The sequence below is a fragment of the Cygnus olor genome, chromosome 3 (genome assembly GCF_009769625.2).
Source record: "Cygnus olor isolate bCygOlo1 chromosome 3, bCygOlo1.pri.v2, whole genome shotgun sequence".
Taxonomy (NCBI): domain Eukaryota; kingdom Metazoa; phylum Chordata; class Aves; order Anseriformes; family Anatidae; genus Cygnus; species Cygnus olor.
This window is the reverse complement of record NC_049171.1, coordinates 88,798,175-88,825,235: the sequence shown is the minus strand read 5'-3', so window position 1 is coordinate 88,825,235 and position 27,061 is coordinate 88,798,175. Positions and strand designations below refer to the sequence as shown.

Here is a 27,061-nt window from a genome sequence, read left to right as displayed (position 1 = left end):
CGTGGTGTCCACACCGCACTGACTCGGCACCAGCCACCCCTCAGACCTGAGACCAACCCAAGAGAAAAGCATCCCTGCGCAGCCGTGCCCCGAGCGAGCTCTGTAGCGAGGGCAGGCCCGAGGGAGCAGCTCGCAGGGACCGAGGAGCGGAAATGATGCCGCCAAGCCGGGACGGGGTGCAAGAGGAGAGTGGGATTTCCCATGTCGGCATCCACAGAAGTCTCCTCAATTGTGTCGGCTCGCAACAGGCAACCGTGGGGCAGCCGAGCTGCTTCCTGCTCTGGAGCAGCGAGGAAGCGCATCCAGCTGTGGCCGACAGCTGCACGAATTCCTCCTGCTGCCCACAGCCCTGGGGAATCTGCTGGGCTGAAGGATACAGGCTCGCTTGTCCGAGATCCCACAGCCCCAGGGCTTGGCCACCGCCGCCTTCCCACGAGCCGACAGCCTGTCTCCGAGGCAGACGCAGCGTCAGCCTGGCCAGCCTCAGCGCGTAGCAGGGGCGAGAGGCTCGGGCTTAGCTACAGGGCTGGGGAGGACGGCACGGCAGGGCTCCACGCCGAGCTCCCCGTGCTCCTGCCTGCGCCAGACTCTGCTAACGCGGCCGATGTGCTCAGGAACAGAAAAACACTTGTTGAAACCTGCCGCCGCTTCCCACGGCCAGCCGGGAGCGTTTCCCCGTGCGGGACCCGCCACCACCACGGCGGGCCACCAGCCGAGGGGACCCGGTGGCACGTGGGGCCGGGTGGCACGTGGGGCTCAGCCCGCGCGCCTTCCTGCACCTCCGTGCGATGTGCGGGTGGTCGCAGCGCTTGGGGGGCCCACGCATCGCCCCCGGGGAAACCCCGCATCCCACCCACCCGTGGCCGGGAACCGGGTTCGTGGCCCCAAAACCACGCGCCGGCTCGCGCTCCTAAAATAAGTTAGGGGAAGGGGCTCGGAGCTGCCGTGGGAGGCCGGGAGGGCGGAAAACACCGAGAGCAAAGCAGCACCCGCGGGGGGGGGGCGCACCATCCCCACGGGGGGCAGCTCCGCGCCCCACGCGTGGCCCCGGCAGCGCTGGGGGGAACGCAGGGACGCATCCCCCCGACGGGGAGCCCTCTGCCGCCGCCCCCCCGCGCTCCCCGGCCCCCCCAGCCGCTCGCAAGCCGGCCCCCCCCCCATTTTTTTCTCCCTCCCCCCGAGTCGTTTTTTGCCGCCTCTTCCTTTTGCCGCCTCCAGCCCCGCGAGGGCCGGGCTGGGCGCTGCCACCGGGCGCCACGCGGTCCCCACGCCCCGCGGGGGGGGGGGGGGGGTCCCCACCTTCCCACGGCCACGGGGATCCCGAGCCCCACCCCCCCGCCGCACCCACCTGCGGCTCCCCCCGCTCCGGGCCGGGCTCCGCGGCCGCTCCTCGGCCCCACGCCGCCCCGCTCCCCGCCGACCGCTCCGCACCGCCCCGGGCCCGCCTCCCGCTCCGCCCCACGGCGAGGGGGGGACACGGGGTGGGGGGGGGAGCCGTGTCCCGCAGCCCCGGGGGGGCGCAGGGACGCGGGGTCCCCCCCCCGGCTCCCCGGGATGCGGGGCGCGCCCGTGCGCGGGGCACCCGGTGGCCAAAGGGCGAGCAGCGGCGGGCTCCGGGCCCTTTCCCCGCTTGCACCGGCTCCAGGAGGTGTTTTTTTTTTAACAGCTCACGTTAATCGATCGGTATAGATAGCTGGCATCCAAAGCCTACTTGTTGTTTTGCTTAAGTGCCAAGGTACGCCAGCGCTGAGGGTACTTTGTCCCACGGCGAATGGGTGTGCATGCTAACCCGGGCTCATATCTGGGCGGCTGGGCGGCTGTAGGGATCTTTTTTTGTTCGGCCATTGGTTCAAACACGCTGCCCTCCTTGCTGGATCTCTTCACCTGTACGTCGCAGCCCCGGGAGGTGACCGCAGCTTGTAAACTTACCCCTTATTTGACTGCTCAAGTGTTTTCTGCACCGATAAACCTCCCCGGGAAACTCTGCAGACAGCCATCAGTTGGGCTAGAAATGGAAATTGGAAGCTAAACGACCCCAGGTGCTCATGCAGATCCCCATCCTCACTGACTCTCGCAAGATGCTCTACGACATGCCTCTCCTGCAGAAACACGTCCGAAGGCCAAGCTTTTATTTCACATCCGAACTGCAAACTTCTACGTGTAAGCAAAAAGTCCACACAGCCGGAAAAAAAGGCAGCGGTGACACAGGAGAGACAGCCACCGGCGCTTTCTGAAGCACAGCAGCGTGTCACCCTGGTGAAGTGGCCTCTCCGCCGCCTTGCTCGGCGGCACCAGCGCTGCAGGAGCCCTGCTGGTGCCGGCGGAACCCATTTATCGCAATCCTGTGCTGCTGGGCTCTGCCCGCAGGCAGCCCTGAGAACACGGAGCGAGCAGCAGAAAGCGTTGTTGGATAACAAGGCAGGAGACTGTTGCACCAAGTGTAAGATTCGTATCACGTCAAATTAAATTTAAAAGCTCCCGTCTCCAATTAAGCTCCTGCTGTGTCTCGCAGGCAGTGACGGATCCAAGCCCAGGGGCCTGCCTTTCCCCAGCCTATTTTCCCTAAACGTCTCCGGTCTGGAAGGTCTTGCTCCGGGTGAGCTGCAACGCAGGCAAAGTCCTCCTCTCCCTTCCCTTCCTTCCCCCACTAAGGGAAAAACACCAACCAAGATCACCTCAAAATACACAGGGAAGGGAAAAATAGAAAACCAAGTGGAAGGCTGCAGCATCGCCTGCTTTGGGATGTCTAAAATCACCCCTCTAGCTGTGAGATCGGCCACGCTGCCGCCTACGGAGCCTTACGAGCTCCTGTGGGAGACGCGGGGACCTTGGTGCCGCGTTGGCTCGGGCCCTGCGTTTCCCCTCGAGAGGTCACACTCGCAGCTCAGCAGCACAAGCTAACATTCGAGCATCGTTAAGATGTTACTGTTATTTATAAGCTCTAATTTTAGCTAAATGCTACGGGAACCAATCCCCCCGGGGACTCGTTGGCGCGTGGTGCGGAGCGCCGGCACCCGCTCGAGCCACCTCTGGGCTTCCAGGAGCCGGTAGCAAGTTCTCAGCACCATTAAGAGACCCGGACCCCGTCGGGAGGAAAACCACCACAACATCTCCTTCCTACTCGATTTTCCAGTAAGCCTCCACTTGAGGAGCAGGTGGGCGTAGCTGCTGCCTCACCCCGGGCTTTCAGCAGCAGGGTACACAGCACTTACCGTCGCCAACATACCGGATTAAACGTTGCCTAATTCACAGCTCTGCTCCTAACGACACTCCCAAGGACTGGAGTTGGCACGGCTGCATAGAGCCGTCTCTCTCGGTGGAGATGTGGGCTTTAAAACCCATTAGCACCGAGCGCAGCCATCGGTGACCGCAGGCAGACGGGAGGCAGACAGGGTGCCCGGGGGGGCACGGGGAGGAAGGCAGCCCCAGCCTGGCTGCTTCTCGGCACACAGATCCTCACCCAGCCAGCACTGATTTGCAGGACCAGGTCTAGAGGTGTCCTCCCGTGGGCAAGCAGGTGGCCTGGGGCGAGCAAGGCACGGTGCTTGGACGTGCGAGCGGCTCAGGGCTGTGAAACATCACCCCTTACAAGCCAGCTTTGGGGTTGCACCCCATTTCCCATCTCAGGAGGGGTGCTTCAGCCCCCGCCTGCAGCAGCGGTGCCGATACCAGCACGTGGCCTCTGGGCAGAGCCGGGCAGGTGGTGGAGGCGAGCATTAAGCCAACACTTCAGCTGCTCACAGCTCGCGCATCCCCCCGCAAACAAATACGCGCCCCAGCTGGAGGGCCGAGCTGCCTTGCTTAATCCGGGCTGGGCGCACAGCCTTTGCCGAGCCCTCTGCTCCCCAGTGGCTCGCGTGTTATCGAGCTCGTTCCTGCGAGCACAACAACAAGTCCTCCCAGAAGAAGCAAACAGCTCCGGAAAACGCTTCTGCCCCGAACTGGAAACAGCTGGCACCAGGACCACCACCGCCCCACGCCGTCACGACACGTGGAGAGGGGTTTCTCCCCCGCGCACGGGGAAAAGCCAGCCCGGAGCGAGCCCGGGGGCTTGCTGCTCTCCCACCCTCCTCGTCGGGAAGCAGCAGCGTGCTGCCAAAGTACGCCGCTGCTGCTGGCAGCTTGCTTCGCTCCCCGGAGCAAAGGGAGAAGGCAGGCTTGTACTTTCCCGGAGGAAGGCAGCCAGCAAAGTCTCTCCCTTATATAATGCTGGGAGACCCATCAACGGGGCCTGCCGGAGAGGCTGGTTGAGTTTTTCCTTCCGAAACCTCCAGTGTGTGCCACAGGCAAGCCAAAGCCGTCACCTGGAGCCCAGTTTGTAGGCTGTACTCCAACCTAGTTAACCAGTTTTTAACAGGCAGAACAAGCAGAAGTGCTCCCCTTTCAGATACGCTCACTGCCAAACATTTCACAAAAGCTGCTTTTTTTTTTTTTTTCCTTGTAGCAATTCCCCGCATCCACTAAAGCGACTAAATCCAAAAGGGGAAGGCAAACAAGCGGCTGATTTTGAAAACAAGAGCAAAACGTGAGATTTATTCCAGGCAGTGGGTATAATCTGAAGAAATATTTTCTGTACCTCCTGGGCAATGTTTGAGTTTTAGAGCCTGAGGAGCTAGGTAATATTTGTATGCGCTCGGCGTTTCAAGAATCCTTTACAGTTGGCACCCACGGCAAATGCTTCCCTCGGAGATTTGCAAGCACTTTGCAACCATATGTTAATTAACCCACAAGCCTTCCTCCTCCGGAACGAGATTTTCCTTTTCCCCTCATTTGCCTGTGCTGCAGACGGAGGGAACCGAGGCACCGCGAGGACACGGGCCTGCGCACCAACCCGTTCCAAGTCCACGCTTGCCATCCCAAATCCAAGCCGAGCATCAGCCTCTGTGCCCAAAACGGGGCCGCGCTTCAGGCCTGCGGGATAGCAGGGGGCTGGCATGCGGGGCGCTGTGCCCGTAGGGTGCCCAGACGATGCCTGGTGCGAGGCCTGCGGGCGCGGTGCTGCCGGGGCACCCCTCCTGCCGAGGGCTTTTTGCAGAAGCGAGGGCAGCCCCGGCCACCTGCAGCGCCTGTGTGCGGAAAGGCAGGGCTATAAAACACAGGCATGCATGTTGCCGCGCGGAGGTCTCGCTCTCCCTGGGCACGTGCAGAGCTGGTTTGCTCTGCTCACCCCCCGGCAGGGCTGCGGGAAACCGGCTCTCATCCTGCTGGCACACCCGGGGGGTTACGGCCAGGGGACAGGCCAGGGGAGCGGAGCTGCGCCGGGCAAGGCGGGAGAAGGAGCGTTTTCATCAGTCACGTGGAGGGAAACACAGACGATGCTGGACCTCTTGGTCAATGGCAGGGGGAAAAAACCCTACAGGCTCCTGGAGACCCAGCTGTAATGAGGCTGCAGCAGTCCCGGATGATTTGATGGTCAACAGAGGCCCTCAGCCTCTTGCTGAAGTCCCCGGGAGCTGCTGCCAGCCCCATTTGGGGACAGGGCTCTGCCACCATCGCTCACAGGGCTCCCAGCGGTGACCCCGGGGATGCCTGCTCTGTGATTTGGGGCAGGAGGTGATGCTCACCTGTGTGCTGCGATGCTCCCCGGAGCTCCGGCCGTGCCTGTCACCGCTCGCAGGGGGCCGCGCACACTGCCGGCACGCCGCTGTCCCTCTGCGTCCTCCCGCGGCCAGACCTGCCGGGATAAAGCCAGGCTGCTCACGGTGGAAATGGGGCCGTGGGTGCCTTTCCAGCTCAGCAAGCAGGAACAAAACCCATTGTCCACCAGCTCAGCAAGGGGCCCAGGTGCTCTCAGGCCTCCCGTTCCCTCCATCATCCCAAGGGGAAGCAGGGCCGGGTGCTCGTGGGGACAGCAGCATCTTTGGGACCTGGCGCTGGTGCTCCCCTTGGCAGCCCTTGGGTGCGGGCTGGGCGGGGCACAAACCCTTCTGAGGTGGCAGCGTGGGCCGAGGGAGCCACGCAAATCCACAAGGGCACCCGGCTCTTTGAGGCGGTGTGCGGGGGGCATCCAGGCCCTCGGCCGGCAGCGCCAGCGTCCCACCAAGGAGCCAGCTGGCGCCCGGCCACGCTCATGAAATGCGCCAGGGGAGCTGGGAAAGGGGTAACGTGCCAGGGAGAAGGGAGGGCTGCTGCCGTGTCGTCCCCTCCCTGCCCAAAGCCCCGACAGGAGGGACATCCCGAAGCCATACCTCCCCATCAGCCTTCCCAAGGCGTCCTGACACCAGCGGGCAGAGCCCTGCATGGCTCCTGGGGAGCGCCAGCACGGCCAGAAGCTGCCACCCACCATGGGGACCGTGGGGATGGCACCATGGGGACCGCGGCACGTGGCCACGGGCAGAAGAGGGCTCCGCACGCAGCCCCAGGAGCTTTCACGGCGGTGCCTGCCCAAATCCGCGCCCAGCCCGCCAGCCGCTGCCTGGCGTGGAGGAACTCGGCTCTGTGTAAACGCCTGGCACGGCTGGCTAAATCCTGTTTGGAGAGCGGAGCCTGTCCTGTCACGCTTTCCCCTTCGGGCAATTCAGCAGCGGAGCTGTGGCTGAATGCTCCCAAACATCTCCCGGGGAGACACCCAGGAGGGACCTTTCCCACAGCTCCCAGCACTACAGGCCGCTCATTATTTCCCCTCCCTGCCAGCCGTGTTTGCTTGCGTTCCCAAGCCACAACGTGGCCCCAAGGCCAACCAACGGGGCGCGATGATGAGGCATCACCAGAAGGGCAGGCCGAACCTGAGGCTGGCCGCTGAGCACGCTGACAGCCCAGGAGAGGAGGAAAAAAGCCTGAGCCCCCCCCCATCGGGTGCACCCCAAGTGAGTACCCGCCCGCCTAGCTACGCCCGGGGGCAGGGGATGTGCAAAAAAAAAAAAAAAAAAAAAAAAAACCAGGGCAAAGGAAATCCCTGGGGGTGCCACCGGGCTTTGGGGTGCAGACGTGGAGAGGGGGCTTCCTCGGGGCGCCACCTGCTTCTCCCCGGGTTTCGGGTGGGCTGGGGCGAGCGGTGCTGAGCCCGCTGCGCCGGGAAGGGCCCCGGAGCCGTGCCAAAGCACCGACAAACTCATCGCAGGGGGAGCGCGGCCCGGTGCTCCCCTCTGCTGGCCGCAGCCGGCGGCGCGCCCGTCCCCGGCGCCTCGGGGCTGCTGGGGGGGGGCTGTGTGGTTTTTTTTTTTTTTGGGGGGGGGGGAGGGTCGGAGCAGCCTTTTGGGGGCTTGGCGAGAACCCAAAGGTGGGGCCCCCCCCTCAAGATTTTGGGGTGCTACTCTCAGCCGGGATGGGTGCATTACGGATGTGGTTATGGAGGTGATGGGAGCCCCCCCCAAAAAACCGGGCAGAGCTCCCCGAGAAGCCGACGAGCCCCCCCGGAGCAGCTCGGTGGGCTGAAGCCGGGGCTGCCCACCCCGACCCGCGTCCCCCGTGTGGGGTCGTGGCCGGGACAGCGGCACGGTGCCGCCACGCCGAGAGGCAGCGTGGGGGCAAGGGCCAGGCTGCGGACCCTGCCCCGGCCTCTGCGCCCCGCGCGCGGGGTCAGGATCCTGCAAACAAGCCGAGGGGCAGCCGGGGCCACCGCGTCCCCGCCGAATCACGCCGAGGGCAGCACGGGGACGGCGCCTGGGGAGGAAGGAGCTGGGGAGGGAGCCGAGCGAGGGCCGAGGGCGTGCTCCCAGCGGTCAGCCCGCAGCTTGGAAGGGTCACGGGAGAGAGCCTGGCTCCGGGGACAAAGGGCTTGCGAGGTTTGGGCAGCGCTGGGGACGAAATCCCGACGGAGGGGCACAGAGCGAGGGCTCCCCGGTGGTGTCCCCCGCGCTGCAGGCGCCCCAAGGACCTTACAGAAACACAAGGCACCGCCCCAGTATGGCCGGGAGCGTGGGGGCGAGCACACTGGGGCCAAAAAACCCACCGGACCACCTGCCACCCCCACGGCACCCCAACCCCTGCCCCGCTGTGGGACAGCGCACAGAGCAAAGCCACCGCTGCCGGTGTCCCCGTGCCCCAGCTCTGACCTGCTGTGTCCCGCGGCACCGCCGCTCAGCCCCGTGCCCTAGTTACAGCCCCTGCAGCTCCGCGGCGGCTGTCCGTGGCGCACGGTGCCAGCCCGGGGCACAGCCACACACGCTTACATGTTGCTGTGATTTATTTTTTTTTTTTTTCCCGGTGTCCGCAGGGCCGCTGGCAGGCTGCGTGCCCGTGGTGCTGCCGGCTGACAAGCCCGGATCCCGCACTGCTCAGGGGGAGAGCTGCCAGCGCTGCCTGCCCGCCTCTCCCCAGGTCCTAGCGCTCTGCCCGCCGCACCAAGGACACCCGGCTGCAGGACAGCCCCCAGCCCCCGCGCGGGGATGCCCCATGCCCTCCTGGGGACAAAGTCCTTGTGAAGTGGGGGGCCCTGCCCTATAGGCATCGCCTTGCAGACCCAGATCCCCCCGGCCCTTTCCCTTCCAGCCGCAGCACGGCCGGGAGCCGCATCGTCCTTGTCACCAGATCCCCAGATCCCCGTTCAGCCCCGGGGCAGAGGGACGGGGCGGTGGGTGACAGAGCTCGGCACAGGCCCCCGGCTGCGGGGTGACCTTGCACGTGGGTCCTTGTGGCGGCTTCTCAGAGCCACGTCCCCTCCCCAGCCCCCAAGCCAGCGCCTTTCCCTCTCGCCACCCTGCCCGTTACCTCCAGGGCTCAGCTCCCCGCTGCCGCCTTGCCCGGTGCCGGGGATCCTCCGGTGGAGGGAGGACGGGGGCTGCGGAGCCCCTCACCGTGCCACGAGCTCCTCAGCCGGGCGCTGGCTGCGAGCGGCTCCGCAGGGCTCCCGCTGGCTCAGCAAGTGGAGGCTGCGTGCACGCGGGGATTAGCGGGGGGAAGCGGCGCCTGCCATCGAGACCGCCAGCGGGATTCGTCAGCGGGGCCCGGCGCCAGGGCGAGGAAGGGGAGAGGGGGAGGGGGAGGTGCCCTCCTGCAGCGTGGGTGCAGGGGACGGTGCCCTCCTGCGATGCCCCGCTGCACGGGGAGCGTGCCGTGGGCTCTGCCTGGGGTCACAAGGTGCCCCCGTCCCCTCTCCGTTTTACACGTCTCGTCTCACGCCGCCGTGCCGGACTTGGGCCAGCGTGGGACACTTTGGGCAAGTCGGTGGCTCTGGGTGTCACGCACCCCAAGCAGTGAGGGGGGACGAGCCCTCCGTGCAGCCCCAGCCCCGCTGCCCCTCCACCGGGCCCCTCAGCAGCTCAGGAATGAGCTGGCGGCTCCTGACCGAGCGGCTGCTGCGCACGGCCGGGGCTGCAAGTGCCTCCTCGCGGCACGGCCGGGGCTGGCCCCGTCCCAGGGCATCCCCCTCAGCCCCGAGCGAGCCGCCCCGCTCCTCTCTTCCCATTAAGGCAGTGTGCACGGGCCCAGCGGCGGTGCTGGAGGAAAACAGGTGACCGAGCCAAGAGACCGAGCCAAGAGAAATCTGCGGCCCCAAATCCCCCCAACTCCCCCCCTCCGGGAGCACGAAGCCCCTCGCTGGGTGACACCGCTGCCCCCGTCCCCAGCTGGGGGTTGCAGTGGGACACAGGGGGGTGGGAGCAGCCCCGTGCCCGCTGCTCGCGTTTCTGCGCTCGCAGCCCTCGCTGCGGATCTGGGCGGCAGCCAGCCCGGCTATTTTAAGCCCCATCCTGCGCCTGCGGAGGAGAGGCTGAGCCTTGGAGCCTGCCGGGAGCGTCCTCACAGACCTGCCCTTTTTGCCCAAGGGCTGGTGCACACCCGGATGGGGGTTTGGGCTCCCTCCCCTTCCCGGCACAGACAGGAACCAGAGTGGCTGAAACCAGCATGGCCTGGCGAAGCTATTGCAAAATTTTGGGACAGGGAAGCCCCCGGGGTCTGGCCACGCTCCCTGACCGTCACCACAGCACGCAGCACGCGCCTGCCTGCGGCCATCCTGCACCGAGCACGAGGCTCGAGGCTGAGCAAGTGAGGGAAACGGGGTCCAGGTGCCGTGAGGGACGAGCTGGGCCGGGGACAACAGGGAAAACCACAGGACCAAGCTCCTCGGGAGATGCCGGGTGGCTCAGGCTTCCCCTCGAGCAGCACCGAGCCCGGCCACGGGAGCCCCCTCCTCTGACACGACCACCACCCACCTTCCGGAGCCCCTCTGCGGGCTGGATGAAGAAGCTCCCAGACCGCGTGTCTATCTGTTTTTTAATAAAAACACCCCCGGCCCTGCCTGTGCTGCGTGTGGGGGGAGGCCCGGGGGCGGGAAGGGGGAGGCGGGGGTGCGGTGCAGCCCCCCCGGGCAGGCGGCGAGCGGTGAGCTGGTGCTGGGAGCGGAGACGGTGCGACGACGGCACCCGAGAGGAAGAACACGGGCAGGCGGGGGCTTTCCTCCCCCTCGGCCGGGGCTCACTCCTTCTTGCCGAAGAACTTCTTGAAGACGGACTTGTTCTTGGGGCGGGGGGGGCCGGGGGGCTTCTCCCCCAGCGCGTCCCGCGGGCTCCCCGGCCGCGCCACGAAGGAGTGGCAGCGCGCCCTGGGCACGGCCGCCGCTTGCTCCCCGATGTACAGCGTGACCGAGTAGCTGCTCCCGGCCTCCAGCGGCTCCTGGGGCACGGCCACGGGGGTGATCTTCTGGTAGGTGGCTGCGGGAGGGAGCAGTGAGAGGCTGCCAGCCCCCCCCCGAGCCCTCCCCGAGCAGGGCATGGGGTGCTGCAGACCGGGGTGCAGGGATGGGGACACCAGCACCGCACGGGTGGCTCTGGGGACAGGGGCGCTGGTGCCACCTCCTGGCTGTGACAGCAAAACCAGGAGCTTGCCCAGAGAAGCCATTGTCCCCACACTGGTAGCTGTGGGGCTGAGCACAGCCACCCTGTAGGGTGCTCGGAGATGGCACAAGGCGGGGGAGATGCCTCCTGGTGGGATGGGTGACCCAGCCCATGGCCACCACCACTCCAACGGGACAAACACCGTTGGGTGAAGCACCTCCTGCCCTGATGGGGCTGCTGGACAAGGCTGCCCCATACACGTGTGCCCCGACCCCACCGTACCTGAGGTGAAGGAGTAGGACCGCCGCTTGTTGGCCACCAGCCCGCAGTCGTCGTCATCTGGGCAGCCGTTGTCCCACAGCCCAGGGGACGTCCTGGGTGACCACTGCTGCTCCCTGGGCCCGGCTGTGTGGCTGACAGCCCCACGGACATCCTCTGAAACAGAACAGAGACGGGTCAAGGAGGCGTTACAGGGACACATGCCCAGGTGGATACGCTCTCCACCAGTGGATTGCCTTGACCCCAAGTCAGGATGTCCTGCAGACGCCAACACGGCACTATGACACAAGGCAAGGCCACCCCAGGACAGCCCTGCATCCTCCCAAACAGCCCAGCCTCGCGCTCTGCCACGGAGCTCGGGCAGGAGCAGAGCAACCCCAAGAGCACCCGCTGGGGCTGCATTTGGGCAGCAAGTAGGGGAGACCCCACGGGGCCCGGAGGCGTGGAGGCGAGGAAGTCACCTGCTGCCGACGTGCCATCGGCGGGGCCATCCTGCGCGTCCAGGGGCAGCTGCAGCCGGGCGTTTGAGCGGGGTAGCACCACGATCTCCTGGCTCTTGGCGGTCACGGCCTGATGGTGACCCTGCAGGTGGGAGCTGCCGGGGCCGGGCGCCTTGCCGAAGCTGGAAGGTAGCAGAGAGGTACAGCTCGGCTTGCTGCGGGCTGACGGAGCTAGGGCAGAGCCTCAGCGCAAGGGCCAAGTGGAAGAAGCGGCTGGTACCCACCCCCCCCCCCGCCCCGAGTGGGAAAGCGCCTCGTGGCACCCCACTGCCTGCTGTGGGCCACCCGAGGCGGTGAGAGGGTAGCCCCCCCTGGCTACTCACCCCCCGGCAGCGCTGGCACCCTCGACGCACTGCGCGGCCGCCTGGAAGTAATCCACTTCGGGGAAACCTGGGCACAGGGGCAGAGAGGCACGCTGCAGCACGGGGGGGCACACGGGACACCCCAGAGAGCCCGCGGGGTGACCACCCGTGGCCACCGGCTGCAGGGGCTGCGCTGGCTCCTGCAAAGCAGCCCGGGATGCACAGCCCGAGCCCCCAGGGAATGGCGGTGGCAGTGGGGAGATGCTGGTCTGGCAGATCTCCTCGCCTGGAAGGGGCTCCCAGGCCCCACGGGAATGGAAGATGAAGGGCACGGGAAGACCAGAGCCCATTTGTAATCTTCCCGAGGCTGGCTTTTTTGCTGCTGAGCCTCGGCTGACGTCAGCCCTGTTATTCCTGATTTCTAACTGTGTGCGCGGTGTGAAAACAAAGCCTCCAAATCCTGCTGGCAGAGAAGCACAGCTCCCGAGGCAGGTCAGGAGCCTGCATAAATCAGAGGCGAGGCCGTGCTTCGGCTCATCCATCCCACACCCACCTCCAAAGGGGCTGCAACACAGAGGTGCCTGCTCCTCCCTGCCCACTCCAGGGGCTGCTCACCTGAGTTTTGCTGCAGCTTGGAGACCCATTCGTTCATCAGGGGCTGTGATGGGGCCCGCAGGAGGTACTCGGAGCCATCCCGCAGCCTGCCAGGGGAAGAAGAGGTCAGCAGCAAGAAAAGCGTGGCTTGTAGGTGAACCCTCGTCTCCCGGGGGCCGGGCCGGGGGTACTCACTGCAGCCTGAAGCAGTTGGTCTTTTTGGTGTACTCGGTGTCCGGGGTGCAGACGGCCCCGGCGAGGTTGAGGGGAAGGGCCACCACGGAGCTCTGCAGCACAGGGAAGAGCAAAAACCACGGCAGGGTTTGCAGCTCCCCCTTCCCCAGCCGGCCACAGGGACCCCCCATACACAGCCCCCCCTCAAGGCACCGTACCTTGAGGCTGTCCCTCCGGTCCTGGTAGAAGCACAGCGTCTGCCTCATCAGCACGGCGTGGAAGAGGCCCCAGGCGCGGCAGCTCGCCTGCGGGACACGAGCAGGGGACAGCAGTGGTGACACAGGGGATGGTGGGTGAAGGGGTTTGGATGAGGTGCAGTGCCCCCCGCCACTTGCAGCCCTGGGGGGGCTCTGTGCACGCGGTGGGGCCAGCATCCGTGAGATGCCATGGGGTGCCACTATTAGGACCATCGGGGTCCTTCCCGCAGGCCCCGTGCCCCGCAGCTGCCAGGAGGCTGGGGTGCACGGAGGAGTCTGCTCACTGCCCCCCACTCCAGCAGCCCCCATGGCCTCACGGCCCAGCACCCCGGTCCCGAAGGCGACTGACCGTACCTTCCTCCCTCCCGTCTGCAGCACGTGCTTCCTTTCCAGCGTCCCCTCCATCATCTGAAACTCCGTTTTACCAGCAGGAGCCTGCAAGCAGACAGCAGGTGTGGGAAGGAGCCCCAGAGCAGCCCCATGGCATGTGGGCTTTGTCTGACCCCCACCAGTGGGCAACATCAAATGGGACAACTGGGGCTGAGTTACATCAGGGCGCCCTTTTTTTTTTTAGGGTCAAGTGCTGCCTTGCTAAGGCTGAGCACTGGTAGGGGAGCACCGTGCAGCTGGCACTCCCGAATTCAGCCCCTCGCTCTTCCCCCACATCCCCAGCTGGAGCACGTGAGCATCACCTCACCCCTCAGGGTCCCCAAAATCATCTAGGGCACCCCGCTACCCTGCCAACCCCGAGGGAGAGCCCCCAGCCGTAGCACTGACCTGGCTGCCCTCTCTCTCCTCTTCCCGATGCCTCCGCCGATCCCCCACACCGGGGCTGTCCGAGGGGGCCGCGGACACCGTCTCCTCCACGCAGGGGGCTGCCCCGTGCCCGTGGGGGCTGCCTCCGTGCCCCTTCCCTCCCGCCGGGCTGTGCAGGATCCGGGCGGCGGTGGGGAGGGTGAACTTGGCCACCAGCACGTTGTTGGCCGCCGAGAGGATGAGGGGCCCGCCGGCGGTGTCGGAGCTGGGGGGGCTCCCCGGCGGGTGGCTGGGCGCTCGCCGCTCGCCCGCCCCGTCCCAGATGGCCTGCAGCTCCTCCTCCTCCTCCTCGAACTGCCCGTGGGCAGGGTGGCAAACCTCCCCGGCACCCGGCGCCGGGCTGGGGGGCTGCGGGGACCCCAGCGCCCACTCGAAGACGGAGAGCTGGGTGGGAGCGGCGGGGGAAGCCGGGGACCCCCCGGGCTGGGCGCTGCTGGGTGGGTGCTGAGCACGGACAACGCCGGGGACGGCTCCTGCCCTGACCGGGGTGCCGGAGGGGGACGTCCCCATCTCCAGCCGAGCAGCTTCGCGGTGCCTGGCCCTGCAGGCGGCACCGGGGCTGCTGTCCTGGCCCAGGCGGGCGACCAGCACGTCCTGCTCGCGGCCGAGCTGCTCGTGCAGCACGCTGACGTGGGGCGGCCGGCCCGGCCTCGAGTCCGGGAGGTGTCGGCTGGTGCTGGCGGGGTGCCGCGGGCTCCTGCGCTCCTCCCCGGTGCTGCGGGCAGCCTCCGGGCCCCGTGCCTTGTGCCGGCCGTAGCTGGGGTTGAAGCTCACCTCTTCAAACCACGTTCCTCGCTCGGCTTTGGGGGACACCCCCAGGTCATCGCCGGGCTGCCGGGGACTGTGCCCGCCCGTGTCCTCCTGCCGCCCGGCCTCTCTGGGGGGCTCCCACCACCTCACCCCCCTGCCCTTCCTCTCTTCCTCCTCCTCCTCCTCCGGCGGTGCCGCATCTCGGAGGCGCCCCAGCACCGCCACATCCTTGGGCAGCTCCAGGCTGAGCACGGAGCCCAGGGAAAGGTGGGGGCACGCGGCCTTCAGCCCCTGGCGAAGCGTGGCTCCAGGGGGATCGTGGCGAGGTTTGGGGTGCCGGGGGGCCGCCCCGCACTCGGCGTCGATGTCCCGCACCAGGGGGTTCTTCACGTAGAGCAGCAGCTCCCCGAGCGGGGGGCCGGGGGTCCCCGCCGCCTTCCTCCAGCCGCACTTGAGAGGCCACGTGTTGCTGGGGCCGTGCCGCTCCTCGGGCAGGGGCTGCAGGGAGCTGGCGCCCATGATCCCCTGCAGCGTCAGCAGCCGCGCCTGCTCGGCCCTCGCCCGCTCCCTCCTCTGCAGGCTGTTGAAGAGGGAGCCGGCGCCGGCCTTGGGCAGGGTGTGGGAGGCCGCCGGCGTGCCGGAGCTGGGTGCCGGAGGGCGGCAGGACGCGGCAGGCGCCCGCTTTGCTGGCTGCGGCGTGCCGGCGCTTTTCCTGGCCTTTTCCCCGTAGCTCTCCTCCAGCAGCACCTGCGGGCACGGAGGGGCGGAGAGCGGTGACCCCCGGCTCCTGAAAACGCTTTGCCCAGCACCCCGAGGGCTGTGCTCTTCCCCACGGACGCCATCCCCAGCCCTCGAAAGCGGCCCTGCCTGGAGGAGCTGGAAGAGCACCTCCTGTCCCTTGGGGCTGCCCCCCCCCTCAACCCTCCCTTCGCCCTGCGTGCCGTGGGCAGGGCGCGTGGCTGCGGCAGCGCGGGTCCGGAGCAGGCGGGTTCACACCATGCAGCCACTCCGCCCCGCATGCGGCCTCCCCGGGCTGTTACCTCTTCCGCCGGCTGGCGAGGCGGCTTTCTCTTTCGCTTTAAACTACCCCAAGTGTTTCCTACAAGCCCCTGGCAACGCTTCCAAAAGTTTTTACAGCCTGAGGGTTTAGTGGCAGGGAGCTGAGCAGGGGGAGAGAGAGACAGAGAGGGGTGTTGGATGCGCGGGGGTGAGGAGCTGCAGCCAGGGAAGTGCAGGAAAGGGGTGGCACAAGCTGGTCCTTAGCCCTCGGGAGTCGCTCAACATCCGGCAGAGACTTATGCGGGCCAGGCAGCTCGCCTGGGGACAGCCCGGCTGGGTGCCACCACGGAGGACACCCAGGAGCCCTACAAGCCCCCCGCCCAGCCCCACATACCGTCCGCGGTGCCTCCTCTATCTGCACCTTCTTCTTCTCGCCCTTCTTGCCGATGCTCAGGATCAGGTTGACCGTGCCCCCCAACCCGCCGGGGCCCCGCGGCGGCAGCAGCAGCATGGAGGTCTCAGAGGGATCCCAGGCCAGAGCCTGTTCGGGGGTTCCTGAGATGCTGGGGTCCCCCCAGCCCCGCTCCCCTCCCGACGGGGTGTCTGAGAGAGGTGATGCTGGAGGGGAGACCGCCGCTCCTGCCGGCACCCGCGGCTCTGGTCCTTGTGCGGGCACGGCGAGGGAGCAGGGAGTGGACCTCGCTGGGCTGAGGATGCTCTCCCGAGCACACGGGGCACGCTGCTCCTGGGGAATGAGACAGGAGGGAAGGTGAAGGATGGGCTGCACTTTGTCAGGACAATCCTCCTTTTGTCCTGCCTGAGTGTCCCAGGGGTGTCACCACACAGGCGTGGCACGTCCCCCATCTACTTGTGTGCCGCCTGCTCCATCAGCGCTCTCAGCGCAGCTGGGTACTCACCTGGGCGGCAGGGGATGCTCTCAAGGGGCTCTCGGGGTCCCTCCTCTCCTCCTGCTTGCTCCCGGCGTCCCGCTGGTGCCTCTGCGCTCGCCAGCGCACCAGCACCCAGCCCAGCATGCTCTGCAGCTCCTCCAGGCGCTCCTGGATCTGGAGGGACGGAGATGCTGGGTGGCCTGCCAGGACCCCGGGCTCCAGGGCCCCGTACCACTCACCAGGCTCCGTGCCCACCGCCCGCTCTATCCTCCAGGGACTGTCCCTGCAGGATTCCCGTGGGATGCCGAGGGTGGCTCCCCCGTCCTGGCTCTCCGCCGCTTACCGTGGCGCTCAGGTAGTGCTCCTCCGACACCAGCTGCTGCCCCGCCGCCGCCAGCTCCTCAAACTCCTTCAGCTTGCCCTCGATCTTCTTTTCCAGCTCCTCACACTGAGTCTCCAGGAAGCCGTGGCTGCTCGGGCTTTCGGAGAAGATCTGAGCCCGCGTGTCTTCCGTCCAGGAGCTGAGGGCACACGAAGGACGGGCTCAGGGACAACCCAGGGAAGCCATTCCCAACCTGCCCTCACCTCCCACGGGATGTGGCTCCTCGGGGATGCCAAGATGCCCTTTGGCCCTGACGGCTGTGCAGGGCCTGAGGTCCCCCCCGACATCCGTCCCCGTGCTGTCACCATCTTTGGGATGGCTTGGTGATGGGGTGGCTTCAAGCAAGGCCTTGCAGCCCTCAGGGGCTGGCTTGAGCAGGCTGCTGTGTGCACGCAGACCGGGCACAGCCCCTCATTTGGGGCTCCAGATGCTCCCGGCTCCAGCACTGCCCACATAACGTGTGAGCATCCCCAGCTCCGGGAACGCCACGCTCCCAGCAGCTCCCCCGCCGCAGAGACAACCCCGCCGGCTCATCACCACTTACATCATGGCCAAGTAATCCCTGAAGAAGTGCCGCAGCCGGCCGGCCTGCTGCACGTGGGCACGGGTCTGCCGCAGCAGCTCCCGCAGCCCTGCCCACGCCCGCAGCGTGTCCTGCACCTCCCGGCTGACGGGGCACAGGCGAGCAGGGCAGAGCTCTTGCAGGCGGGCAGCTGCCCGCTCCAGCTCCTCCAGCTGCCCCTGCAGGGTCTCCGATACCGCACGCTGAAGACCAGAGGGGAAAAAAAAAGAAGGCTCAGGATGCTGAGGGTGACATGGCGAGGCAGAGTTTTCTCCGTGCGGTTTCCCCGCCCGCCCGCTCTGCCCGCCTGAGTCACCACCCCGCCGGCGGAAAGATGAGCGAGGTGCTGGCAGCCGGGCGTTGGCACACGGGAGCTGACGCAAGCTCTTCTCCCCTTCCCTGGCCCGGGCTGGAAAATTCCAGCCCAGACGCCGCAGCGCGCCAAGGCTTACGACACCTGGGCCCCCGGGGGCCAGCGCCTCCCCGGGATGGCCCCATCCTGCCCGGACACCTCCCCGCCACGTGCCCGGCCGGCCGCGGGGCTCCCCGGGGCTCACCTCCATCTCCTGCTGCCGGCTCTGCAAGCCCTGCAGCCCCGGGAGGTCCTTCTCGCTCTTCACCGTGGTGAAGCCGCTCTCCGCTTGGGCGGTGTCGCGAGCCAGGGCCTCGGCGCTGCACCGAAGGGCCTCCAGGCGCGGGGACACCTCTGCCACCTGGGCGGGAGGGAGGGAGGGCAGAGATGAGCCCCGCGGTGGGACCCCTCCCAGCCAAGTGGCACGTGCAGCTGTGTGTGGGCCACCCAGGTTGTGTCCCTGAAGCCCCGCGTCCCCGTCCCCTACCAGGCGCTCCAGGCTCTCCGTCTCCGCCGCCACCTCCATGACTCGCTCCCGCTCCTTCACTGCGTCGTTCAGCATCTCCACGGCCTCCTGCAGCTCTCCCAAGGGGCTGCTCACCTCCTTGCTGTCCTCAGCCTGGGCCGAGAGCAGGGGAAAAGCCCCCTGCGAGCCACAATGCCCGCTCCCTGGCTGAAGCCAACGGAGACATTGGGCGTGAGAGAGATGTGGAGCAACCCCCAAGGCATCCAGGACGGAGAGGGGCAGCCCCCGTGCAAGCCTCAGACCAACCCTTGGGCCGGCCCCAGCTGCTGGGCAATCCCAAAGGGCTCCCATCCCCGCTGCTCACCTCCCCGGATCCCTGCCGGCTCCGCGCCTCCTCCTCTTGCAGGTTCTGCAGGAACTCGGACAGCACCAGGGAGTCGCGCAGGTCGGCGGCTCGGCGCCGCAGGGCTGCCTGCACGTGTGCCAACCTACGGGGACAGGCGTCCGTCATGGATACCAGGGCCCCCTGCACCTCCTTGGGTGGAACATCCTCCTTCCTGTGTACCCAGGGACTGGAGAGGAGGCAGCCTCCCCTGCTACTCACTTCTCCTCCACCATCTCCACCTTCCTCTGCATCTTCCTCGCTCCCTCGTGCTCTGCGGGTGTCTCGCCCGCTGCCTCCTCCCACAGCGCCTGGAGCTTGATGCCGCACAGCAGGAGCTGCCTCTCCAGCTGGCCCGTCCCCTCCAGGTCCCTGCGCAGCTCCGCGGGGCTCCTCATGGCGGCTGGCTCCGAGAGCGACCCGGCCACGGCTTGCAGCCACCGCTCGGCACGGTCCAGCTCCCCCACCAGCCTCAGTGCCTGCGGGGACAGCGGGGAGGTGGGACCGGCCCCATCGCCCCGGCTTCCAGCCACCCAGGGTTGCAGGAGCCAGGCTGGTAGCCAGACATCGGGTGGCCACGGCACTGCTGGAGCAACGTGCGGGTGATGCCGGTCACTCACCTTATCGATTTCCCGCAGCACGGCGCCGTTCTCCTGGTGCTTCCTCTGCAGGTCCTCCCACAGCTCGCCCAGCTCCCGCAGCATGGCCTCCACCTGGGGGCTCCCCGCGCCCGCCGCCTCCTGCCCCTCCTGGAGGCAGGGACAGCGCTCAGGATGGGTCCTGCCCCGTGTCCCCACGCTGGAGGGGGCTCACCAGGGGCACAGCCATGCTGGAGCCTGCCCTTCCCAGCTCTCTGCATCCCCCATGGGAGCTGGGTGGCTGCCATGAGCCACGCTCTCCTTGAGCGGGGATGCAGCCTGCTGAGGAGCACGGGATCATGTGCACCCACAATTAATGGGGAGTGGGAAAGGGGGACCCCACTACGGACGGTCTGGGAGCGAAGGGGCAGGGGGACACGCCTGGGCTCTCGGGGAGACGTTACCGTGCTTGCCACCCGGCAGACATCCTGCACCTGGGCCTCCGGGGGCCGCGTGCCCCGCTCAGCCTCCACCTCTCCAGGACCCCTCCTCCTCCTGTGGAGAGGGGGACGGTCAGCAACGGGGACCCCCACTCCGTCCCACTCCCGAGAGCCACCTCTGCGAGCCCGTACCTCCTGCTGTCTCCTCCCGCTGCCGGAGAGCCGGGGCTGCTCTCCTCGCCTCGCACGTGCTCCGCCGTCCTCCTCGACACGTCCTTCTGCACCTGCAGCACCAAGGCTCCCATGTCTCCTCCGCCCGGCCCCAAACGTGCTTTGCTTTGCCGTGGGCCGGTCACGGGGCTCGTTGCTGCGGCTGGCTGTATCTGAGCCACGGCAGAGCGCTGGGCTTGGGCTTTGGCCAATGACCAAATTCCCACAAGCTCGGCCGGCTTCCTACCGCGGAGGCCCTGGAGAGGCCGGGGGGAGGCAGGGCTGAGCTGCCGTGCTCACCATGCTGCTGCCGGGATCTCTCTTCTGCTTGTCTCCTGCGTTCTTCCCCACCGGCTCCCGGCTGCTACCATCTCTGTGGGGCTCAGTGCTTGCAGCCACAGCTTCTCCCCCTGGGAAACCACTTCCCAGAGCCAGTGCTGGAGCCTTCTCGGTCCTGGAAAGGGGCAGGGAGTGAAGGGAGGTGCGGGGGGGGGGGTTGCAGAGGATGGAGAAAAGAGAGCCCCTAAGTGGAGAGAGCCCCTAAAGCTCACTTTTTGTGGTCCAGATCACCCCCTGTTTTCCAGAGGAGATCAAGGCATGGAAGAAGGAGGGAACCCTCTAAGGTCACGGCACCATGAACCTGACCAAGGAGCCCAGACCCCGGGGCTAAGCTGCAAACCCAAGCCCATCTTTCCACAGCCACATGCAGCCACCACCGGCTGCTCCAGGCCTCAGGGGAGCAGGGCTGGGGGCTGCCCTACCTCAGCGCCTGCTGGAGCTGGGCCCAGCTCTCCTTCACGTCTCGGTGCTTGGGGGTGACTCGGGCTGCCAGGCTGGGCTGCAGGCTGAGGAGCTGCGACACGGTCACGTCCAGCATCTGCAGGACAGGGGAGTGGTGGCAGGGCCGGCAGGGGACGAGCCGCACACGGTGGCTGCTTGCCCCCACACTCAGCCCCAGCTGCCCCACGTGGATGTGGGGTGCACACCGAGCCCCCAGCCCCACCGGTGCCAGCGCTGACCCCACGAGGCACGCAAGCCCCCCGTCCCCCAGGATGCTCCCAGGGCTCAGAGGACGAGGCCGACACCCGCACTTACCATCACCTGGCTGGCTATGTCCCTGACATCCCGATCCCGGCTTGCCTCGGCCTCCCCTTGCTTCCCCACACCGCAGACGCTCCTCCACTGTAAGAAGAAGCCGCAGTCAGTGCGGGGAGGGGGACAAGACACTGCCCTCAGCTCTGGCGTGTGCATGTCCCTCCAGCCAAGCTACATTTGCCGCTCTGTGTCTCCCTACCCCGTGCTGGGCTCTGCCCCCCAGCTCTCACACCCTGAGGACGCTCCATCCGCAGCAGCCTCCACGCAGGGGACGAGAGCGGGGTGCTGCCCCCACAATTATGCTCTGCACAGGGCTGTGCAAGGCTGGTACCTTGGCGTGGATGGCACCCAGCAGGGCATCCGCTTGCTGGAGGAAGGCAGCGACCTCCAGGGCCAGCTGCAGAGCCTCGTGATGCTCCTTCAGGGTGCCCTGCAGCCGCAGCCACCTGCATAGAGGGAATTGCAGAGGTGAAGGGCGGCTCGTGTCGCAGTGCTGCCCGTGCCAGCTGCAGGCCCCTGCTTCAACGTCCCGCTGCCTCCGCTCACATTTTGTTGAGGTGCTTGCGCCGGGCACAGATGCTCCTGCTCTCGCTTTTGCCTTGTTTCTCCAGCTTCTGAGCCAGGCTGTTGAGCTCCTCGTGCAGGCTCTGGAAGTGCTGCTCCTCCTGAGCCGAGCAGAGGCAGAAATCAGCACCCACCGTCCATCCCCCCGGCCACGCTCTCCGAGACCTCGCACCTGAGCCATGCCCCAGCTTTGGGGGCACTGGTTGGGTTTCGGAGAGCAGCTTGGGTGGGCAAGGGCCAGCCTGCCACATCCCAAGCCGTAAGAGGGAGGAGATGGAGGCCGAGCTCCCCCCACCTGCTTCAAGTCGAGGATGCGGCGGGTGAGCTGGATCTTGTCCGGGCTTTCCTGCAGGAGGGCCGCCAGGCAGGGCTTCTCCTCCTGGGACAGGGGGAGGCTGTGAGCAGGCGGGGGACGTGGCAGCCCGCCCCCGGGGCACGCTGCCTGCCGCCCGCTGCCCGCACCTTGTGGCGGATCCAGGCCTCGAGCCGCTCCGCCTTCCTGCTGAAGTCCTGCAGGCTGCGCAGCCCGCCCAGGGCCCGGCTCTGGCTGGCGGCCGTCTGCTTCAGGAGCTGCCACTGCTCCCGCAGGGCCTGCAGCTGCCTCCGCACCGCCTCGGCGCCGGGGCTCGGCCTGCACGTCAGCTGCTCGCCCATCTGCGGGGCGAGGGACCCCATCGGTCACAGGGGGCTCACAAAGAGCCCGGGGGACTCCACGGGGTGAGCGCCGCAGCCTGGCCTCACCTGGCTGAGCTTGATCAGGGCGTTCTCGAAGTCCTTCATCTCCCTCTGCAGGGTCTGGGCAACCTGCTCCCAGCCCTGCAGGTCGCAGCCGTCCTTCAGGTCCCGCAGCTTGCCTCGCACCCAGCCCTCCGCCTGCGGTGTGGGAAGAGCCGTGTGGACGGACGCCTCCGCCAGACCCCCCCAGGACGTGGCACTGAGAGGCTGAGGGGCTGCCCAAACCCCCCTGGGCACAATGGGGCTGGTGAAGGAGCCGGCGGTGACGGGAAGGCGAGCAGCATCTCCCTTCTCTCCTCCCTGCCCCAGCCCCTCTCCGCCGCCCTGTTCCCATGCTGCGGGCAAGGGAAAGCAGGAGGAGGAGGAAGAGGAGGAGGAGGAGGACAGGGGGCGGGAGGCGAGCGTGCACGTGGGGAGGAAGCGGGGCCCCGGTGCGGGCTGACCCCCTCTCCCCGGGGCTGACAGCCAGGCGGAGGCGGCCAAAGATGATCTCACGCCGCAACAATGGCTCCGCTCGAGGCCGGCCGCGCAGCCCTCCCCGCGGCGCACCCCACCCGCAGCCCGCGCGGAAGGCGGCCGGACCCAGCCCTATTCCCCCTGTGCCCCCCGGGCGGGCTCACCTGCAGCATCTCCCGGTTGAACTGTGCGAGCAGGGGGCTCGGGTCGAGGAGGGTGGGTGCTCCCGCGACACTTCGCCCAACGCTTCTCGGGGCCGCCGGCTCCTTGCTCCTGGGGCTCTCTTTGTGGGGTGCCAGCTGGGGGGGCAGAGGCAGGGGGGTCAGCGCGTCACCCCGGGGAGCCCTCCCTGCTGTCCCCAGGGGAGAGCGAGTTTTGGAAGCCCAACTAAACTACGCCAGCCTGCCCCGTCCCTCATCCTGTTGCTTTGCTGACATATTTGGAGCACTCTCACCCCATCCCCAGGAGCAGCCTGCAGGGGGCTGGACAGGCTGCCCCTCAGCCCCGGGTCGCTCCCAGCCCCCCAGCTTGTCCCTGTGCCATCTGGGGGTTTCAAGGAGTGTACACGCCCACGGTGTTCGCTCAGTGTCACCCTAGAGTCACCCCGTGGGGGACAGAAGGGCGCAGAGCGACCCAGGGAGACCCCCAGCCCAAGCGAGTGGTGACAGCGGGGGGAGAAGCGCAGCATCGCCCCCCGGGGCTCAGCCTCGCGGGCGGGCGGCGCTGACGAAATGCTCTGTCAGGGCTCCAGCTCCGCCGGGGGCAACGGCGAAGGTCAGCCAGCACAAGGAGCTGGCCCCCCTCCAAGCGCAGCCCTGGGCCCAGCTGCACGGAGCCCGGGGGGAGCGCAGCCTCTCCCAGGCGCTCATTCCCAGCACGGGGCCCTGCTGCCCCCGGGGACCGAGCTTCCCCCTGGCCCCAAATCCGGGCACCGCAGGGCTGCTTTCAAAGCTGGGGCCACCCCAAGCCGGAGCTGAGCTCGTTGTGCCCCAGCTCGAGGCAGGAGCAGCCCCCGGGCACCAGCTCAGCCCTGCTGGAGAAACCTCCCCTGGGCCGAGCCCCGAGCCCAGCCCAGCCCCCAGTCCCCTCCGGGCAGGCTCCTGGCATGGGGCAGCAGTCCTGCGGGGGGCTCGGCGCACCCATGCATGCCAGGGTGTTACCTCCTGGGTGCAGAGCTGCAGGATTCGGGCGAGCTTCAGGCTCTCTAACCACTCTGGCATGTGCTGCCCTGCTGATGACATGGGAGTCGCTTTTCAAAGCCTCTCTGCCTAACCACAAGAACTAGAGAAATCTTTTTTTTTTTTTTCTCCTTTTTTTTTTTTTTCCTGCTTTTTTAAATAGCAACACAGATTCTCAGGCCCTCCTGCGACTCCGTCATCCTCAGCCTCTTGACACAGCCAGTGCTGGAAGAGCCCGTAACCCAGCCCCCTGCAAGCCCTAAACCCCAGCCCCTGTGCCCCCTGGCGATAGATGCACCCCATTTTTGGCAGATGCCCGCACGCACCTCTGGGCTCTGTGCTCCTCGGCAGCAACCCCCCAGCCCCATTTGCTCATCCCCAACCCCTTGGACACCCCTTCCCAGCAGTGTGCACAGGGACGTACCGCCTCGAAGGGGGAACCTCTGTCCACCGGGGAGCAGAAACTGCCGGCCTGGGGGCTCCCAGCCTCCTGCTTGTCGTCCTCCACGTCCACATCCTTCCTGAGATAGACCTAGAGACGGGGAAGGCGCAGCCCCGTCAGCCTGGCAGCAGCTGAGCGGCCGCAGGAGGTGGGTGCCAGCGGCAGAGAGCCTGGCAGTGCTCCTGCACACCCCCCTGCAGCAGCCACAGCCCCTGCTTGCAGGCAAGAGCTTCCGAAGCTGCTTTGCTTGGTGCTGTCTTCATTTTAGCTTCCCCACACACGCATTTTTTTTTCTCCTTTTTCCTCTTGATTCGACTCCAAAACCAGCAAAAAACCATCCACCGGCTGCTGGCAGTCCAAGCCCGCTCTCACGGTGGGCAGGCTTGGCATCCCCAGCCTCCTCCGCTGCTACATGGCAGAGGAAAATGTGAGCCCCGTGGGCTGCCGGCACCTGAAGCCGGCCAGGCCGGGAGGCAAGAGTTAAGAGGGTGGCTGACTCACAGGGAAGGGCTCCCGCGGGATGGAGGGGCCGGGGTGTGAGCAGGAGAGGCAGGAGGAAGGCAGGCCAGGCACGGCGAGGAGGCCCGGGATGAACTCTGCATTACCTTAGCCTCCACGCGGCCCAAGCCCAGGGCAAGAAGCGCGTGGGATTGCTTGGACCGTGCTCAAGGGCAGTCCCTCTGACCCTCTACGCCCATCAGATGCCATTCAGGACCCCATGAAGCCCCTCTGGTAGGCAGCGGTGTCCCAGGCTGGCTGCAGCCCATGAGCCCCCCGCACCCAGCCGCGGGAGCCGTGCCCGCAGGTGACGGGGGAGCTTTATTTAGGGCCCCGTCCCGCGCCCCGCCGGCGGCAGGAAAACAGGGCTGGCGGCACAGGGATGACTTCATCCTTCCCGCACTGGGGCCGGTCCCTCTGGCCGGAGCTGGGTCCTCGCTCGGGCGGAACAAACCCTTCCTCTCGCTGCCCTGGAGGCTGAAGGCTGCCGAGAGGGAGCGGTGCCTCCCACGTGAAGCAGAGGTGCAAAGGCTCACGCTCCTGGCCTCACACACATGTGCATCTGCACGCGAACACATACACACACACACACGTCTTCTTGGCTGGTGGCTAGGGATCGGAGGAAAAACTTCTTCCTCGGTGCCCACGAGGTCACGGCCGCCGGCAGGAACACAGCCTTCACAGCCACACGTGGAAAGAGCGCAGCAGCCTCAGCTGCCTCCTCTGAGGAGGTTTCTGCCCCTCGCTAAAAGCAAAACTAACACGGCACACATGCTCGCCGCGGTCCCTTAGAAGGGTAGGTGCCAATGACTTCACGCGAGCAAAAGGAGCGGTGCCAGAACCCTTCCAGGCTGCAGCTGCATTGTGCTCGTCCCGTCGGAGGTCCCGGCCTCCCGCAGGGCTGGGAGGTCACAGCAGAGCCGAGGCCGGGGCTGGGCTGGTGGGGGCCGCGGGGCAGGCTTGGGAGAGCCCCAGCAAGCTGCCGTGCCTGCCCTCCAGCCTCCCGGGGGACAGCTCTCCCTGCCCTCCTCCGGCTGTCACCCCGCACCGCACGCCGCTTGCCCGGTGCCCTGGCTCTCGCCCTGCCTCCCCGAGCTCCATCTTGCAGCCTCCCTCCCAGCTCCACCCCCCCACACCGTGCAGGCAGCGAGGGCCGATCCTGGCACCGTCCTGCGCCCCGAACAGCACCTCCAGGGTGAGCGCAGGGCCCTGCCTTGTACGAACGAGGGGAGTCTTCATGCTGATGCCCCTCGGGCTGCGCAGGCTCATGCTATGAGGAGCTGCCTGCATGCTGAAGGGCCCGGCAGCTCCTGCGAGGCTGCGCCTGGCCTTTATTGGCAATGAAGAAGAGGGTTTTGGCAGCCGGCTGCACGGCTCTCCCCGGCGCTACCCCGCTGCGAAACCAGCTGCTGCGGGTCGGGGTTAAAGCACAAGGAGATCCTGGCAAGGTCTCCGAGCCGCCCCGCTCCCCATCCGTGCCGCACAGGGGGTCTCTCGGGGCGTCCGCCGGTGCCGAAACGCGGAGGGCAGGCTGCCAGGGCTCCCAGGTCCTGCTCCCGGCCGTGGCGGGGGCCGGGCGGGCAGGAGCCTTGTCCTGGCTCTGCCTCACTGCGCGGCCCTTCGTGAGTCACTTCCCTTCTCCCAGCCTCGGTTTCCCCCCTGGTAAAAGAGCGGGGGGCGAGTTCCCAGCTCCCCGCACGCAACCGCGCAAACCACAAGCATCCGAAGGGCTGAGCCCCCCAGGGCTCGGGCTGTGGGGCCGAGCTTTCCCATCCCACGTTCGCCCTGGGCTAGCCCATCCCCAGCTCGCCCTCAAGCACCCCGCAGCCCTCCCGCCGCAGGAGCTGAACCAGGAGCCGGCCCCGAAGCGGGACGGGGAGCAGGGTGCCAGGGGAGCGCTTACCTTGAACTGAGCCTTCCCCGTCCTGCTGTTGTTGTTGTTGTGGTTCCTCTCCCCGCCAGCCCGGCCGGGGTCCCCGGACCCCCCTGCGTCCCCGGAGCCGGCCTCCCCGTGCCAGTTGGAGAGCGTGATCTTCTTGATGGAGCGCGCCAGGGAGCCCCGGCTCAGCCTCTCCTCCTCGCCGCCTTCCTCCCCGCGGCGGGGCTGGCCGGGGGGCCCGGCGGGACCCCCCCTGGCCTGGGCCAGGTAGAGGGAGATGCGCTGGTTGAGGTCTCTCCGGAGGCCCCGGTGGTTGTCCAGCGCCGAGGCGAGGGCGATGCCGGGGCAGGCGTCGGCTGCGAAATCGGCGGCGCACTTGGGCAGGGACAGCTTGGTGCTGATGGTGAAGGGCTGCACCTTCCTCGCCGTGCTGCCCGACATCCTCCCGCTCCCGCCGGGGCTCCGGGACGGGGAGGAGGCCCGGGGGAGCCGGGGGGACCCCGGGGATCCGGCTCGGGCTGCTCGGGGCGAAGCGGCGCCGCCGCTCCCCCGCTGCCGGAGCCCGCCCC

General features: G+C 67.3%; 2 protein-coding genes and 1 long non-coding RNA gene across 12 annotated transcripts in view; 1 reads left to right on the top strand and 2 right to left on the bottom strand.

Moving 5' to 3' along the window:
• The window catches only part of SLC29A1 (solute carrier family 29 member 1 (Augustine blood group)), a 26,541-nt gene extending 16,930 nt beyond the window's left edge, over positions 1-9,611 (bottom strand). Inside the window, exons 1-2 of one of the 9 annotated variants that reach the window (XM_040552878.1) lie at positions 9,563-9,611; positions 5,565-5,674 (exon numbers count right to left, since the gene is read on the bottom strand). The gene's annotated coding sequence lies outside the window, so the exon portion shown is untranslated. Of the gene's footprint in view, positions 1-1,348; positions 1,437-1,929; positions 1,949-5,564; positions 5,675-6,188; positions 6,801-8,111; positions 8,244-8,649; positions 9,204-9,562 lie in introns of those variants that run through there. The other 8 variants (XM_040552873.1, XM_040552877.1, XM_040552879.1 and 5 more) reach the window with 8 other exon arrangements.
• Positions 6,694-10,178, top strand: LOC121067928. The gene is made up of 2 exons (XR_005818514.1): positions 6,694-6,806; positions 8,156-10,178. It is a non-coding gene; the product is annotated as an uncharacterized LOC121067928 (long non-coding RNA).
• LOC121067923 lies at positions 10,139-27,061 on the bottom strand. 2 transcript variants are annotated; one of them, XM_040552859.1, is made up of 32 exons: positions 26,517-27,061; positions 24,098-24,205; positions 22,660-22,794; positions 22,046-22,177; positions 21,767-21,958; positions 21,600-21,683; positions 21,287-21,405; positions 21,072-21,186; positions 20,741-20,827; positions 20,407-20,522; positions 19,946-20,099; positions 19,628-19,719; positions 19,460-19,550; positions 19,038-19,166; positions 18,640-18,896; positions 18,400-18,523; positions 18,057-18,242; positions 17,775-17,930; positions 17,200-17,420; positions 16,617-16,794; positions 16,301-16,447; positions 15,778-16,128; positions 15,425-15,544; positions 13,596-15,131; positions 13,173-13,253; positions 12,780-12,866; positions 12,583-12,674; positions 12,409-12,494; positions 11,815-11,881; positions 11,453-11,613; positions 10,995-11,147; positions 10,139-10,589 (listed from the first exon to the last, which is right to left on the bottom strand). In XM_040552859.1, the coding sequence occupies exons 1-32, from the start codon at positions 26,931-26,933 to the stop codon at positions 10,354-10,356; spliced, it is 6,210 nt and encodes a 2,069-aa protein (XP_040408793.1). In that variant the 5' UTR covers positions 26,934-27,061; the 3' UTR covers positions 10,139-10,353. The 2 variants fall into 2 exon arrangements, with proteins under 2 accessions (XP_040408793.1, XP_040408794.1); XM_040552860.1 differs by lacking the exon at positions 15,425-15,544.

Bases quoted from the DNA above. Each gene is read 5' to 3' on its own strand.
- LOC121067923 (XM_040552859.1), bottom strand. From the start codon at position 26,933: ATGTCGGGCAGCACGGCGAGGAAGGTGCAGCCCTTCACCATCAGCACC. The intron at 20,828-21,071 runs GTACCAGCCTTG...TTCTTCTTACAG, and splicing joins TGGGTGCCATCCACGCCAAG to TGGAGGAGCGTCTGCGGTGT. The intron at 18,897-19,037 runs GTGAGTGACCGG...CTGTCCCCGCAG, and splicing joins TGCTGCGGGAAATCGATAAG to GCACTGAGGCTGGTGGGGGA.